The 17,743-nt window shown below is 37.5% G+C and overlaps 1 protein-coding gene across 2 annotated transcripts in view; it reads left to right on the forward strand.

Moving 5' to 3' along the window:
* Positions 1-17,743, forward strand: part of LOC306857057 (mitogen-activated protein kinase kinase kinase kinase 3-like) — a 70,509-nt gene that overhangs the window by 49,034 nt on the left and 3,732 nt on the right. Inside the window, exons 15-29 of one of the 2 annotated variants that reach the window (XM_079396720.1) lie at positions 1,975-2,037; positions 6,335-6,393; positions 8,769-8,807; positions 9,660-9,734; positions 13,129-13,180; positions 13,861-14,026; positions 14,657-14,754; positions 15,006-15,047; positions 15,235-15,319; positions 15,451-15,530; positions 15,708-15,768; positions 16,026-16,143; positions 16,233-16,291; positions 16,852-16,955; positions 17,553-17,721. In XM_079396720.1, the coding sequence (XP_079252846.1) occupies positions 1,975-2,037; positions 6,335-6,393; positions 8,769-8,807; positions 9,660-9,734; positions 13,129-13,180; positions 13,861-14,026; positions 14,657-14,754; positions 15,006-15,047; positions 15,235-15,319; positions 15,451-15,530; positions 15,708-15,768; positions 16,026-16,143; positions 16,233-16,291; positions 16,852-16,955; positions 17,553-17,721 (1,270 nt within the window). The remainder of the gene's footprint in view (positions 1-1,974; positions 2,038-6,334; positions 6,394-8,768; positions 8,808-9,659; positions 9,735-13,128; positions 13,181-13,860; positions 14,027-14,656; positions 14,755-15,005; positions 15,048-15,234; positions 15,320-15,450; positions 15,531-15,707; positions 15,769-16,025; positions 16,144-16,232; positions 16,292-16,851; positions 16,956-17,552; positions 17,722-17,743) is intronic. The other variant, XM_079396721.1, reaches the window with a different exon arrangement.

The following is a 17,743-nucleotide window of genomic DNA, read 5'->3' on the forward strand; positions in this document are numbered from 1 at the left end:
ATAAATTGCAGTAAAGGTGGTCATGAGTAGGCTAGGTTAAAAATATTTTAATATTATGTTAGCAAGATTGTGTTCTCCTCTTTTCATCAGTCTTTTTAGTTTGTGCCTTTTTGTTAGATAATGTTTGACTTTCTCCATAGCATTTTAAAGTGGCAGTTTCTCAATAGAATTCAAATAGATCACATATTTTACCATCAGCTTGGTGATAGGAATGGCTCGCGCAAATCTTCTCACACTTCTCGAGCGTACTGGTGAACGCGCACAGAGTATAGTGTGATTCGCGCGCCGCTCGTGCACAATTAAAAGAACTGCGCTTCAGTCATTTTGTGCTGATAAGTGCTCCATTCGGTTCGTATGTGAGGTTAACGCTTATAAAAGTGCAGAAGGCGCGATTCAGACAATTAATAAATTGCCTGATTTGAAGTTTCCATTAATCGTGGTATAAATATTGGGGGGGTTGAACTTACTAGTTTTGGTTATTGGGGGGTTACCCCACCCCACCCCCCACAAACTACGCCCCTGGAGAAAAGCAAGCAATTTGGATGCTAAAAGAAAAGAGGAAGTCAATTAGAGCTCTAGCAAAAACAAAGGGCATGGAGAAATCAAGAGTTTGGAAACCACCAGCGACACCAGCAACTAACAACTACCTGATCGGCTGAGAAAACAACAGTAGTTGATGACAGACAAATCATAAAAGCTGTGAAAGTTAACCCTAAAAGACGTGTCTGTAAAATCACCAACAACTTCTAGAAAGCTGGGGTGATGCTCTGACAATCTACTGTCCTCAGGAGACTTTGACACAGAATTACAGATGCTACACAGCAAGATGCAAACCTCTGACCAGCACCAAAAATAGAAAGGCAAGATTAGAGTTTGCAAAAAAGCACAAAGGTGAGCCAGAAGAGTATTGGAACTGTGTTTATGGACCGATGAGACAAAGATGAACCTTTATCTAAGTGATGGGAAAGCAAAAGTGTGGAGAAAAAAGGGAACTGCAAGGATCCCAAACATACAGCCTCATCTGTAAAGCATGGTGGAGGTGGTGTCATGGCATGGGCATGCATGGCCGTCTCTGGAACAGGCCCTCTCAACTTTACTGATGACTTAATGTATGATGACAGTAGCAGAATGAATTTGGAAGGGTACAAAACCATCTTGCCTACCAATATTCAAGAAAATGCCACCAGATTCATTGGGAAGTGTTTCATATTGCATCAGGACAATGACCCAAAACACCCTGCCAGTTCAGTCAAGGAATTTATAAGGGCAAAGAAATGGAAAGTCTTAGGTTGCCCAAGTCAATCTCCAGATTTAAATCCGATTGGACATGAATTTCACCAGCGGAAGAGGAGAGTAAAGGCAGAAACTCCCCAAAACAAGCAACAATTGGGATTGGCTGCATTAAATGCTGGGAAAAGTATTTCAAAGGATGAGACCAAGAGTCTGGTGATGTCTATGGGTCACAGACTCAGTGCTCTGATTGTGCGCAAGGGATCTGGAACTAATAGCTTTTAATCTTTTATATCTGCCTTATGTTCAACTGTCCCAATACTTATGCTCACATCAATGAGTGGGATGAACTCTAAAAGTGCTGTTCTTTTTATTTGGTAAAACATGTATGTGTTGAAACGGCTAATAATAAAATGTGACATTCTGTAGTTTTGTCTCATATTCATCTTTTAATTATATTTGCAAATGTCTTGACTCCACAGCCAACAGAGCAATTTTGTCTTTACTGTTCCAATACTTGGACTGTATATATACTACAACACCACTTTTCAGCAATTATGTCCTGTCTCTTTAACACACAGGCCTGTTTAAAAACCTGTTGAATTCAGGTGTACATGGCCTTTGCAAACACCTCTTCACCCCAACCATCCATAACCCATCAATCTTTGTTTCTGTAAAACCACATGGGCATCACATGTGTATGTGTGTAATTAACTGAAGTTTCTTGGTCCTTATACTAAACAGCCCGACACTGACGATTTTTTGGATTGTGCCGAAGAAATATACTACACTGCAAGATCTAATCTGGTATTTTTTTGTGTATTTTACTCTTTCTTTGTCTTTGCATCCCCTATCTTATTTTTTTTAGCATTATGTCCGCTTTGCTACGCTTGTGTAGTGTACTCATCCTCCCATATGTGACTTTCATCTCTTTTGTTCATTTCATCGCCAATTCATTTTGCCTTATCTTATTTAGATCATGGCAGTCTGTCTTTTCATCTTGCCTGTATATAATATCAGTGTTTCATGCCAAATCTCTGTGCCGGATCATTTGTTTAGGTATTTCAGCCTCTAACTTCATTTAAAGACATGTCCCTCAAAGTTGATACGTCGCTGCACTTTTCAGTAATCAAAAGCACTTTGAAATTGCAAAGCAAAGCATTTTATGTAGTCGAGGCCTCCGAGGGGCTTTATTTTTAGGGCTTGTCACAATCAGACACATCTTAAAGCAAGCAAGAGTGAATGGAAAGAGAGCGATTAGGGTTAGACAGACGGAATGGATGTTGAGTGGGACTGAGACGGAGAGCGAATGGGAAAAAAACAAGAAAAGAGAGAGGTAAAATAAAGAGTCTGAAGTGCCTGTGCATGTCCCTCGGGGATGGTTAAACCAAAGTGCTCTGCAGGTCTGTGAGTGGAGGGGAAAACATTGCCTCAGCAAGCAACGCTTTGCGCAACAACCCCAGCACACACGGTCTGTTTGAGGTATCAGCTAAGTCTGCAGCAGGGAGCTGAACAATTTTTGCGTACTGAATTCCAATTGGCCCTCTTTCTTACCTATATTTGCATGCTGAATTGTGATCTAACTACACACAACGCGATGCCACAACATGCGATAAAAGGTATCTTTTACATTGTAAGTTTTTGTCCTAACTAGCAGCGAAGGCGACATGCGAAATTTCTATTTTAGAAACGGTTTCTATTTCCGCGACGTCGCGGCTGGAACAACAACATGCAAACTAAATGACAGTAGATAATCTCAGGTGATTATGTGCTTTATTCAAAGTTAAATGTGTCTAATGTGAGTTTGAATATCATTTTGCGTGACCCTATACTGAGAGCAACAACAGATCTTGAAAAGAAATTAAAGCAACGATGTACGTTAAATCTGTGAACTTGATACGAACCAACAAGCATATTCCATAACAAAGATGGTATCAGTTACTCAGTATGTACATTCAGTAATGTTAAAAAGGTTTCATTTTTATGAATTGGATAATAAACTTATTCATTTCGTTGTGAGTGTAGAGCGCTTTCAGAGAGAGCCCGCCCACACACGCTTCTGATTGGCTGTGATATTTGGTTGATTCTGTCACGTCGCGTCCAGTGTAGACACCTAAAGTGCTTGTTGCTGGATTCTTGTCGTGTCGCATTTAGTTAGGACACGGTGTAACGCATCCTACTTAGATTTGGATACTACTTTTAATTTTTGGCTTTTTATTAGATTTTACCAATGGACAGTGACAGGGAACTATTGGAGGACGTTGTTGCATAGTTCGCCAAGTTTTAAAAGGCTCACATGGTTACGCCTGTTAAAAGAAACATTTTCCCCTATTTCATCTTTTTGCGTTTTTGAGGATTTCTTGAGTGACACCTCATCCATCTGGTCTGAAGCCCACGCACTGAGGTGGCACAGTGAATCACATGCTTGGAATCGGTGTCTTTGACTGCCTATGAAGAAACCAAAGGGAGGGAGATGAAAGAAGGCGGCGACAGAAGCAGTGAAGCGGATAGTCAGGGATGTTCTGTTAGCTTTTACGCCTTTAAACTTTCTCTCTCCATCACTCTTACTGAAAAGCCTCCCATCAGCAGAAAGGCAGCAAGCGAATAAGGATATGACAGTTTGCTGCGCAAAGGAAATTTGCTTTGTTAATCTGCAGGGCAAAATCAATGAGGTTTTGCATGGCTGAAAGCTGTATTCCAGAGAGAGAGAGAGAGGGGAAGAGGGGGAGAATTAGTGATAGAGGTGTGGAAGCGGCAAAAAGAGAGAGGAAAAAAATAAAGAGAGTTTGAGAGAGAGAATGTCCTCAGGATTAATCATCAGTAACCTGATTATTATAGCAAAATCCCCTGCCTGAACATTTTCCGTAATGGATGAGGCACTGCAGCCAACTTCCCTCAAAAAATAAGACACCGTTTCCCTTAAAGTGATACTCCAGATTTTTGATTTTTACTTAAATGTAACATTGTTACTACTTCAGTGCATATATTGGATACAAAGACCACTTAGTCAGAATGGTTCTGTTTAGCATTTCTTGTTCAATTCAAATTATTATAACATTCCAAACCTGTTGAATAAATCCTAAATAAATAATAAAAAATTGTACAGTTAGTACATTATACAATAATAAAATATCAATAATATGGTCACACTTTATTTTAAGGTCCAATTCTCACAACTTACAAACCATTAACTACGACTTTGGCCTCAATAAACTCCTAATTTGCTACTTATTAATAGTTATTGAGGTAGTTGTTAAGTTTAGGTATTGGTTAGTATTAGGCATGTAGAATATGGTCATGCTTTATAAGCACTAATTAACCACCTATATGTTAAAGATAGGCATGCTAATAAGCAGCTAGTTAATAGTGAGAATTTGTCCCTACTAAAGTGGTACTAATACTATTAATAACAGTAGTAATAATAGAGATGATTTTTAGATAAATACAGTATATATTTACATACATTATACATTATATTATACTGAATACAAAAAATACATTAAATTCATCTGGTTTGGGTAGAACATTTCTGGGTTGTCTGTCATGTATTTTTTTGTTACTGATGTAGGTATTTGTTCATGCTTCCCTTTCACGTCCTTTCCTGGTATTCTCATGCAAATACCAAGTTAAATTAACCTTGTTTACCGTTTCAGCTGGTCATGACTTGTTGAAATTACATTAGCTCCTTGTCCAGCTTCCATTATAAGATTAGATTATTTACTGTAAACACGTTTTCCCCATGCACTGAGGGATTGTTGAAATTGTTGTGGTAATCGACATGCCGCAGATAAACATTAGGTCGAAAACAACGTCATGTTCCTAAAATATTCCTCACATTGCACTTTTTCAATATCTAAGTTTCCATTTTATAGATACTGCCTCTGTTTTATGATTCTATTAATTCATAAACACTAAGCTATTTCAAGTCATTGCCTGCTTGAATGATCATATTGGCGAGTGGGAGGAGAGATAGCACATGGCCCAGTCCTCCCACAATGCTCTAATTAAGAGTAGGACATTGTGAGAACTTTGAATCAATTCCTTTCCAGCAGTCTTCTGCAATCAACATTTTAATTGTATTTCATCTAAAAAAAAAAGTGAGAACTTAAGTTTTTCGGTATTGTCGGTCTGTCTAGGTGTATCCAATCTGTTCCATGTGAGTAAAATTGCAAGTTTTTTTTAATTTATTTTTTTACTTTTTACACTGTAAAATGTGATTACTTTTTGTTTAATTGTACTACAATTATTTTCAGTTCACCCAAAAATGAAAAATCAGCCTTCATTTACTCACCCTCATGTTATTTCAAACTTACATGCATTTATTTTTTTCTGCTCAACACAAAAAATTTTGTTTGTGCATACAATGAAAGTCAGTGTTGTTTTGGACCCCACTGACTTTTACTGAATGCAAAAACTTCAAACGATTAATCGTGATTAATCGCATCCAAAATAAACATTTTTGTTTACATAATAGATGTATGTGTACTTTGTATATTTATTTACAAATAAATACACACACATACAGTATATATTTTGAAAATATTTGCGTATATACATTTATATTCTTATATTTTATATTACATATAAATATATTTAATATATAAACATAACAAATATTTTTCTTAGATATATACCTGCATGTGTTTTTATATATACATAATAAATATACACAGTATACACACACATTATGTAAACAAAAACTTTTATTTTGAATGCGATTAATCGTGATTAAAGAATCTAAAGATGATTGTTTTAAGAGCTGTGTGCTTGCTTGCTAATGTAGAGCTAATACACTGTAGATGAATGCTCATCTCATCATCTCTTCCATTATATTTTTACTCACTAACAGGCCTCAAAATTCCAAAACCGCTGTGAAACTGCATGTGTGGATTAATAGTAGACAACACTAATTACAAACAAAGAACCTAGAGTTCATAATTGGTGTATATGTTACGCAGATCTTACCATTCATGTTCTCTTTTCATGCATTTTTTGACGTGTGCATGAATGTAGCAAAGCTCTGTGTAAACGTACTTGTGTTGCGCATATTTTAAAGCTTAAATTGAAGATATAGACTATGTGACTTGCTTTCTCTTTGTTCCAGGATTTAGAGATGGATTATGGGCAGGGATCCCCTAAAGGCTCCATCCTGGGAGGAAATAAGTAAGTTTCAGCACACTGTTGCACATTAAATAAAGTCAGACAATAACAAATTCAATCCACCTCATAGAACTTTCAACTATAATAATCGTAATTTTTTTATTAAATATAATTTCTATATGCTCTGCAGTACCTTCATAAAGCCATCGAGTCTGAAAACCGTGGGTTTGATGTATATCTTGGGTTTGTTTGATGTTGTCAGCTTGATGATGCATTGAGTTCAGTCGTATGTCAAGCTGTATATGTTTTCCTTTCCCTGTATTCATGAGAGAGTTCATTCAGAGGTGAAGACACATGCAGGGTTTGTTCATGATGTGTGTGTGTTTCTGTGTACATCCATTTATCTCACACCTGAGATTGCTGTCTCACTAGTGTGACACTAAGCCCCATTGCAGGTAGCTTGTGTGGGATCTATATGACTGTCGTTATTTTATAATATGCACACCCTGTGCCTTATTGACTGTTTTTGCCATATAGTGAACAGAAGGTCGAGTACACAGATGGCGTGGCAGTGAAACCATTCCCTCTGTGTTTGTGTGAGCGCCTGTGCGTGTGCTCAGAGGTGTTGCTCTCAGCTCTCCTCAACAGATGGGTCCCGAGCACTTTCGAGAGCATCACAATTCACCGTATATGAGCTGTCATCCAATCTCATTCAGTCAGTTTTATGCAGAGATGCAGTAATCATCCTCTGTTTGGTTAATGGTGGTCTCTGTAGCTGAAACAGTGGAATAGTATTGTCAGGATGAATGGTCCAGGTGCTTGTGCTCTTTTGGATATTGAATGGAATGAATTGAGAAGGCCATTTAATGACAAATATCGCAATATTTATTTATTTATAATTTATTAATTTTAGTTTTTTCTGATTATGTTTGTGCTTTATTGTGAATATGGATAAAGTGCACTCAGCTTTATGAAAATAAATATAAAGCACACAGTTGTTGTTGTTGTTTTTAAGGAAATTAAGTGCAATCCCTCTGCTTGAAGACGAAACAATAGGAGTATATTATTCAGTACTATAATTTACACAATATAGCTGTTATGTTGTGTATTTTTACTGCAGGTGGAATGTTGTATTGCATTCTATAGTATATTTTTATAATGACAGATTCGCTATTGATCCATTATACTGCCACCTAATTCTGTAGTAGAAATATTGGATTAACAGATGTATTTGTCTAATAATAGGGCTTTACTGAGATACAGTGCGGTTTTAAAATGGTGGCCACCTTGAGTTTCTAATATGTCTGGATATTTTTCAAAAGCAATTTTTTTGTTGTTGTTGTTTTTAAGAAAATTTTAGTGGGAAAAAATATGATGTACCTTAAATTCAGTAAAAAAAAATTAGCTATATCACAAAAAAGGCCTTAGCTTTATGATGGAGAAATCCATCATGGTATTTTCTCTAGCACTCAGTGCACAGAAATCTGTGGATCGAGGGATTCTTGATATCTTCAATGCATCAAACTTATATAATATTCTTTTCAGGTGTTTTTGAGGCACTTAAATTTAGACTCACACATCAGCATTTTCAACCATTAGACACTGGCAAAAGCCAATAAATGAGCGCGGAGGAGGTGCCTCTATAGCGCCGCCAGACAAAAGTGTGTGTGTGTGTGTGTGTGTGGGGGGGGGGGGGGGGGGTTACTTTTTCCTACAGTCACCAAACTCGGTACATATATTGTTCTCATTAAGGCAGACAACTATACAGTCATTAACTACAACCAACAGGAAGTTGGATGTTTCGTTTGAATATGGATTTTTTTTTTTAAATCAGGCTATGTGTTATTGCATACTCCTCCTAGGGGATTCACACAAACTGTGTCAACATGATGCCAAGATATTGAAGATGGTAAATTGTGAATGTTTTTTGTATATCTTGAACTGTGTTACTATAGCGATTTATTAAAGTAACGTTAAAAATGTGTCTTTAGTTTAAAGTGAATTGTTCAGACACCGCGGTGGCGCCTGGAGCTTGGGCCCATCATCACTGTTTGCAGCTATATTTTCTTGAGGAAATGTGAAGCTAGTTTTATCTACTGATTTTTATTTTCTTTTAAATCCCTTTTAGTCCAGAAAACCTTACTGTTCAATAATTTAAGAGCAGTGTAGAAAAACAACTTTGAACAGAGGTTCCAGACAGTCGGAAGCAGACGTTCTCTTAAAATTGAACAACTAAACATTGGACTGTATCCCAGTGTCACTGGAGAGAAATTAGCAGTAAATGCTTGTTTATTTAGCTTTAAATCAATGGGGTCTAATGGATCCCTTGATGTGTTATACAACTGTTCATCATGTGTTTTTACATATGCTTTGCAGTGAAAGAATCACCTGTTTATGAATCTTCTCCCTTTTGATAAATTCTTTTTTTCTTTTTATAGGAGCCTCTTGAAATCTGTTGAAGAGGAGCTGCATCAGAGGTGTGATGCCGTTGCTTTGTTTGTGTCCTTCACTCCTGTGCTCTTTCATTAGCTTTTTTTTTGTCCTTTGGCTTCCTCTCTCTCTATCTTTCCATCTTTTTGCTGCTCTGTCAAACTCTACCCGTACATCTCCCTTGCTCTCTCTCTCTGCATAGCTGGTTTTTCATCTGATCAATATTTGATGTGACCTAACCTTGCCCTTTTGTGCTTGTCCGAGTGGAACCAAAGGCTGATTTGCTTGGCATTGCTGTGTTGGAGATCTGTGTTATTTTTGCCACAGTATTAGTTTTCCATTCCTCTGGGTGAAATTAACCAGTTAGTCTCTCTAAATGAAATTTACTCCAGATGCATGTCTAGATTGGTCTTTGGGATTGTCCTGTTATTAATTAGTCACACTTTGTTGGCCATCTTTAAAGTGCATGTCACTGAAAAATCCTGAATTACCGGATTATATATTTATGTAGTATTTGTGTTTAAGTACTTAAATGTTCACTTTGAAATCACAGTTTCTTTTAATGTATATGGGCTCATTCATACAGGACATGCTCTTGTGTTCAAAAACAACTAGCATAGTGAAATGGAACATTGAGACAAGAAAATGTAATTTTCTTTGCATGGTGTCTTAACAATAGGATGCTCACAGCATGAGATGCTGAAAAAAAACAGCAGATATATATCACAAAGGTCACACAAAGAGCCTAGTTAGTGTGTATTTACATAGACTAACAATTAAAACTCAGAATGTCCTATGTGAATGACCCATTAACCTTTAATTTTACTTATGGGAAGTCGAGAAAAGTGTTGCTTCAAATTAATAATCTTCAGTGAATGAACCTTCTCAATCCTCATTAGGGGGCATGAGGCTCATTTGGAGGATGATGATGAGGGTGAAGATGATGGTGATGATCATGATGATGAATTGCAACAGTAAGTTCCTCTGATTCTGTAGCCAATTTCTTCTTGCTGCTCTAGAGGTTAAAACACTTAAAGATCATGATGCACTGGCAACTATTTGGAAAAAGTTTCTATGAGACGTATGTCGTATGTCGGGAAGTCGTGGCCTAATGTTTAGAGAGTCGGACTCGTAATCGAAAGGTTGCGAGTTCGAGTCCCCGGCCGGCAGGAATTGTAGGTGGGGGGAGGGAATGTACAGCGCTCTCTCCACCCTCAATACCACGACTGAGGTGCCCTTGAGCAAGGCACCGAACCCCCAACTGCTCCCCGGGCGCCGCAGCATGGCTGCCCACTGCTCCGGGTTGGTCAGATTCAGCAGGTGTGTGTGTGTGTGTGTGTGTGTGTGCATGCGTGTGCATTTGTTCACTACTCACTGCTGTGTGTGTGCACTTGGATGGGTTAAACGCAGAGCACCAATTTCGAGTATGGGTCACCATACTTGACAATACGTCACGACTTTACTTTTTTACTTTACTTTATGTGTATATATATGTGTGTGTGTGTATATATAAATATAAAATATTTTATGTGTGTGTGTGTGTGTGTGTGTGTGTGTGTGTATATACATACACACGTGGTCAGAATTGTTGGCACCCTTGGTAAATATGATCAAAGGCGGCTGTGAAAATAAATCTGCATTGTTAATCCTTTTGATCTTTTTTTTTTTTTAAATCACAAAAAATCTAACCTTTCATTGGAGAATAAGAATTTAAAATGGGGGGAAATATTATGAAATAAATGTTTTTCTCTAATACACATTGGACACAATTAACGGTACCCTTTTATTCAATAATTTTTGAAACCTCCATTTGCCAAAATAACAGCTCTGAGTTTTCTCCTATAATGCCTGATGAGGTTAGAGAACACCTGACAAGAGATCAGAGACCATTCCTTCATCCAGAATCACTCCAGATCCTTCAGATTCACAGCTCCATGTTGGTGCTTGTTCTCTTCAGTTCACCTCACTCATTTTCTACAGGGTTCAGGTCAGAGGACTGGAATGGCCATAGCAGAAGCTTTCTTTGTGCTCAGCGACTCATTTCTATGTTGTTTTTGAGGTTTGTTTTTGGATTATTGTCCGGTTGGAAGATTCAAATGTTGCCCATTATAAGATTTCTAACAGAGTTAGTCATTTTTTTATTTTTTATCTGTTGGTATTTGATAGAATCCATGATGTCATGTGTCTGAACAAGATGTCCAGGACCTCCAGCAGAAATATAGGCCCACATTAAATATACAGCAGTACATTTCATTGTACACATGGGGTACAATATACACTGCCCGTAAAAAAAAAAAAAAAAAAAAAAAAAAAGTCACCACCTGGATTTAACTAAGCCAATAGGTAAGAGTCTCCCATTGGATAATTATTGTATGGATGATTATGTTTCAGCTGGCAACAAGTCATTTAACCCTAACTGATGCAGTGAGTGAGACACGTCCTGTGGTTGTGGAAAAGATCTGTTTCAGAAGGGTCAAATTATTGGCATGCATCAGCAAAGAAAACATCTAAGGAGACTGATGAAACTACTAAAATTGGGTTAAGAACTGTCCGACGCATTATTAAAAACTGGAAGGATAGTGGGGAGCCATCATCTTCGAGGAAGAAATGTGGTCGGAAAAAAATCTTGAATGATCGTGATTGGCGATCACTTAAACTTTTGGTGAAATCAAATTGTTAAAAAACAACAGTAGAACTCACGGTTATGTTTAATAGTGAAAGTAAGAGCATTTCCACACGCACAATGCAAAGCGAACTCAAGGGATTGGGACTAAACAGTTGTGTAGCCTTAAGAAAACCACTTATCAGTGAGGCTAATCCAAAAAACGGCTTCAATTTGCTAGGGAGCATAAAGATTGGATTCTGGAGCAATGGAAGAAGGTCATGTGGTTTGATGAGTCCAGATTTACCCTCTGTTCCAGAGTAATGGGCGTATCAGGGTAAGAAGAGAGGCGGATAAAGTGATGCACACATCATGCCTAGTGCCTAGCGTACAAGCCTGTGGGGGCAGTGCTATGATCTGGGGTTGCTGCAGTTGGTCAGATTCAGCAACTTTATGTGCCCAAAGAATGAGGTCATTTGACTACCTGAATATACTGAATGACCAGGTTATTTCATCAATGGATTTTGTCTTCCCTGCTGGCACGGGCATATTCCAAGATGATAATATCAGGATTCGTCGGGCTCATATTGTGAAAGAGTGGTTCAGGGAGCATGAGACATCATTTTCACACATGGATTGGCCACCACAGAGTCCAGACCTTAACCCCATTGAGAATCTTTGGGGTGTGCTGGAGAAGACTTTGCTCAGCGGTCTGACTCTCCCATCATCCATACAAGATCTTGGCGAAAAATTAATGCAACTCTGGATGGCAATAAATGTTGTAACATTGCAGACGTTTATCGAAACGGTGCCACGGTGAATGCATGCTATTATTGCGTTTGTGTTATTAGCGACTACCAAAACACAATGAAGCAGTCAAAGCTAAAGGTGGTCCGAAGAAATATTAGAGTGTCTAATATTTCCTTTTTTTTTTGGATGGGCAGTGTATATATGTGTGTGTGTGTGTGTGTGTGTGTGTGCGGCTCATATGAATATTTTTCCAATTTTGTCTTTTCTTTTGAATCAAATACTGTTTTTCAATTTCCCCCGAAAATGTTGCCAGTGTATCATGGCCTTTTTAGTTCCATGGGAATCATTCTATCATCTGTTTTCTTTTCTTACTAGAGACACCATCTCTTTTTCCCTTCATTTGGCAATGCCATGGATAGAAGGCGTTTTAGAATGTTGAGGTTCATCCAACTACCTCTTTAACAATATTTTTCCAGGTTCAAATGCAAGTGACCTACTACCATGAAACTTGTAGCATCCTCTCTTAGTGATGCTGACAAGCTTTCTTCTGTATTTAAAGAAATAGATCACTCAAAAATAAAAATGTTGTCATTATTTTTTCATCCTCCTGTTCCAAACTGAATGCTGTTATTAGCGACTACCAAAAAACACAATGAAGCACCATGTAAGTAGTCAGTATGACTTGAGCACTGTATTCCATTCTTTTAAAAAGTCTCCTTTTGTTTTTCACGGAAAACAATAACAGTATACAGGTTTGAAATACCATGAGGGTGAGTAAATAAAAACAGCATTTTCATTATAGAGTGAATTATTTCTGGTGCATTTGATTGCATGTTTGTTTGTTGTCTGTTTCCTGTCCTATATTGTACCCCTGTTGGTCCAGTATCTGATGAAACCAACCACAAAGGTCCATTAACATCCTGTTAATGCCCTAAATTATGTTCGTTAGTTGTAGCATAATTAGCATACATGATTAGCATTGTGACTCATCTAATTGGATTTCTGATTCGTTTTAGCACAAAAAGCTCCACCATGAGGCCTAAAGTCCCACCACCACTTCCTCCCAAAGTAAGAATACTAAAAGTTTTATTTATATATATATATATATATTTAAATAAACGTTTTTATTGTTGAAAAGATACGCTAACTTTCAAAGGTTTGAAGTCAGTTTGATTTTTTATTACTTTTATTCCACATGGATGCATTAAATTGATTAAACGTGACACTAAAGAATTTTACTGTAATTTAATTTAAAATAATTTTTTTACCTTTATATTTATCAATGTTTTCAACCAGTAATAATAAATGTTTCTTGAGCATCAAATCAGCATATTAGACTAATTTCTAAAGGATCATGTGACACTAAAAGACTAGAAAATAAAGCTGAAAATGCAGCTTTACCATCCAAGGAATAAATTATATTTTAAAATAGAAAACAGTTATTATAAATTGTAATAATATTTCACAATATCAAATAAATCCAGACTTGGTGAGCATAAGAGACTTCTTTTAAAAACATTTAAAAAATCTTGCCAACCCTGAACTTATGAACAGTAGTGTGTGTTTAGGTGTTGCTTTGATTTAGCAGATTTATTTTAAGCAACCAAGTCCTTCTTTTGCCTTGAAACAAGCTTATCGGAAATCAGTGAACAGCTCTTACAGTTTTTTTTTTGCATCCACTTTTTTCAGTAATCACAGTATTGATCTGACAGGGTAGCGTGCTGCTAATTTTGTTCTGCCATTTCCAGCCAATGCCCAGTCCTGGACCACATCAAAGCTCCTCCGGTGATCATGACGGTGACCAGGGCACTATAAAGCGCTGCCCTGAGCCCGAAAGCCCGGCTCGATCATCCACCAACGTACCCCCTCGACCTCCACCTCCTCGACTGCCCGCAAACAAGCTCAGCAGTTTAGGTAATGAGACCAATCGGGAAGAACATGGCCCTTGGGAAACCCAGGGGGATGCTGGGATATGTAGTCAGTTCGACGAGAGGCTGCAGGTCTCGGTTGATGAAGAAGATCGTGATGAGGAAGGAGACAGTAAGACAGGCCCTCCCCTTTAAACTTTGTTCAACCCCAGTCACCAAACCTGTCTCCAATCCGCCCCATTGTTAGTTTCTTTAGTTAGCACACATGTCATTCTTTAGTTAGATTACATGTCATTCTTTCCTCTTGCCCTTTCTAAGAAAAATGGTGTCAGTAGTGTTGGCATGTGAAAATGTCACACACCCACTTGAAGACATCATGAGTCACCCACTCCACCCTTGTATTCTTTTCCTTGTCAAATTATTGTTCTCCTGTCATTTCATGTTGCAATCATCATTTTTGGTTCATTATGCTTGTCTAGTTTTTGTTGTGTCGTAGTGTGGTAGCTGCAAATTGAAACAGTAGCTTAGTAAACAACGCTGCTAATGCTAAACTTCTTAACTGAATGTAGATAAAAAGAACATTTTCTTTACACATGTGATCCGTGTGGACCTCTTGCTGGATACCTATGTGAAAACAGAAAACTAAACCGAATGTTGTTTCTTTTCTTACCCACAGGCAATGGAATTAGCCCATCTGAACACTCGTCCTCAACAGAGAGACAGTCCACAATGCCCCCTGCTGTTCCTATACCAAAGGACAAGAAAGATTTTCCAGTATGGCTTCATTTTAGTGCATTCCAATATTGAATCTTGTAACACTTATGTTTCCTGGAGGAAAAAACTTAATAAGCAATAATACATACAATTGTTTTATTTTTAATAATGCAATATAATTATATGTAGCAATAGTAATATTAATATTATTACATATAATCTGTCTGTCTATCTAATAGTGAAATTTATATAGTGAAACTTATTGTGTTTTAATTTTGTTTATTCTTTGTTTTTGTTTTTTCCCCCCACAGAAACCCATCAGCAATGGTCTCCCACCAACTCCAAAGGTTCATGTAAGTGGACATCATAATTTACTCAGTCGTGCAGATCTATGGCACTGTACTGGGACTTAATGTTGTATTTTTATATAAATTGATGCATGTTGTCTTTTTGAAAGCGTTTTCTTGTATATAAACTTTTTGAGCAATGATTTATTTGGCTGCATCTGAGTTATCCATTGTGTTGTATTTCCATGTCTAGATGGGAGCATGCTTCTCTAAAGTCTTCAATGGCTGCCCATTAAAAATACACTGCGCTACCTCATGGATCAACCCAGACACACGAGGTGAGCTTGTTAAGATAACAAGATGTGATGTATATGATGGATCATTATTATATCTATTAATATTGCCTACAGAAGGATTTGCTGAGACCGCCTCTAAGTCTGTTTTGTTCTTCCCCGTTCATGCATTTCAGACCAGTATCTGATATTTGGAGCAGAGGAAGGTATTTACACATTAAACCTTAATGAGCTGCACGAGACGTCCATGGAGCAGGTGTGATGTTACTTTTGAAATATTTTCAAACAGATGTTTAGTTTTCCTATAACCGTATTAGTAGCAAAAAAAAATCAAAATGTGTCTGGAAAAAAGTTTGTGTGAAGTATATCCTTATATTGCCTTGGTGTGGTGTGCTTTTGTCTTGTGCTAAAGCTATTTTCGTGTCATTCTCAGCTTTTCCCCATGAGATGTACTTGGCTGTATGTCATGAGCAACAGCCTGCTATCAATATCCGGTAAGCTGTGCTTAAAAAAAAAACAGGTTTAGCTTTTCAGATTACAGATTAGTTAGAGTGAGTTTCTTTTTTTACAAGTGCTACAATTTTTAGTGTTATATTTTTATTTTTGAGTCACGCTTTACAGAGTAGAACTGCTTGTAATGTGATAATATTAAAATAGTTAACTGTAGTAACATGCCATATATGTTGAAGCGTTACCTGACATAGTCCTGTATCCCCGTTTTCAATAATGAAATTGTTTTTTTTTTTGGCAGGAAAAGCATGTCATCTTTACTCTCACAGTCTGGTGGGCCTATTTGAACATGCTCGACAAATGCAGAAACTCCCTGTTGCCATACCAACACATAAATTACCTGACAAAATAATCCCCAGGTAAATGTTCAGATCTCTGTGTGAGCTTAAGGATGTGACCAGTAGTCAAAATGTAAATACACCAATTTACAGTTTTATTTGAATTTCAGGAAATTCTCAGTGTCCACTAAAATCCCTGAAACTAAAGGGTGTCAAAAGTGCTGTGTAGGTGAGCAGATCCCGTCAGTTCCTTCCTTTCTGTATTTCTGAATATACAGGAACTTTGTATACATTGGCAGAAGTTTGTAATAATTAAGATTGAAAGAAAGCTGCATTTATTTGATCAAAAATACGGCAATATTGTTTTCAATTTGAATATATTTTAAAATGTAATGTACTCCTGAGATGGTAAAGTAACAGCTCATCATTCAGAAATCATTGTAATATGCTGACTTGGAGCTCTAGAAACATTCATTATTATCGGTGCTGAAAACAGTTACAGCATCCAGCATTTCAAAACTGCATCATGTTTTTGTGGAAACACAGAAATGCTTTTATTTGATATAGAAATCTTTTATAACATTGATAATGTCTTTGCTGTCTCTTTTCATCAATTGAATGCATCCTTGTTGAATGAAAGTATCTTTTTTTAAAGCTTCTAAATTATAGTGTATCTCAGTTTCCACAAACATTTCAAGCAACAGTTTAATTTGATGATATGATCAAACCGACTTTATTTAAGGTTTTATACTGTGTTTTGTTTCCATCTGTTGTCTTGTTTATTCTCAGTGAGGAATCCATATACTGGTCACAAGTACCTGTGCGGTGCCTTTCAGTCCAGTGTTGTCCTGTTTGAGTGGGTGGAGTCCATGCAGAGATTCATGTTGGTCAAGGTAAGTCACTGGTTTCCATCACCAAAAACAATAGCTGTCTTATTTTGAAGGCTGCGCCCTCTGGAGGTCGCATTTGTTGGCCGCATGTGTCATTAGCTACGTTTCCATCCAAAGTTATTCCATACAAAGTTAATATCGCATAAAACATTTGTGCACCGTTTCCATCCAGTGTTTTTTTTTTTTTTTGCGATATCCCTAAAAAATAGGTGGATGGAAACAGCTATTGAGGCTGCCTTATTTCAGTGGGAAAGACATAGTAATTTAAGCCTCACAATGAATTACAGTAAATTTTCATTATGGTTGTTACACTTAAACAAGACATCCTCAATGAAATATGTGGTCAACAAATGTGACCTCCAGAGGGTGCAATGAGATAGGGTTTGTTACCGAGTGCTATGCGGATTAGCATTACTCTAAAATCCATTGGCGATGTGTTTTGGAAACAGCATGTAGCATGTAGGCCACATTAGCTATTCATGCTTCCTTTAAGCTTCTAAAATTGCTGATCTTCTACTTAAGACTTGTAATTAAAATTGCTTTACTTGGCATTTTCAAACGCACGCTGTTCCAAATTAAGCACCGACTCGTTCCCTGCAGAGCATAGACTTCCCCCTGCCGTGTCCGCTGGAGGTGTTTGAGATGCTGGTGGTTCCAGAACATCAGTATCCTCTCATCTGCATAGCTGTGAGCAAAGGGATGGAGCTCAACCAGGTGGTGCGGTTTGAGACCCTCAACCCCAACTCTACCTCCAACTGGTTTGATTCTGGTGAGTATTTTAAAATCATGAC

Source organism: Barbus barbus (assembly GCF_936440315.1).
Source record: "Barbus barbus genome assembly, chromosome: 37".
NCBI lineage: Eukaryota > Metazoa > Chordata > Actinopteri > Cypriniformes > Cyprinidae > Barbus > Barbus barbus.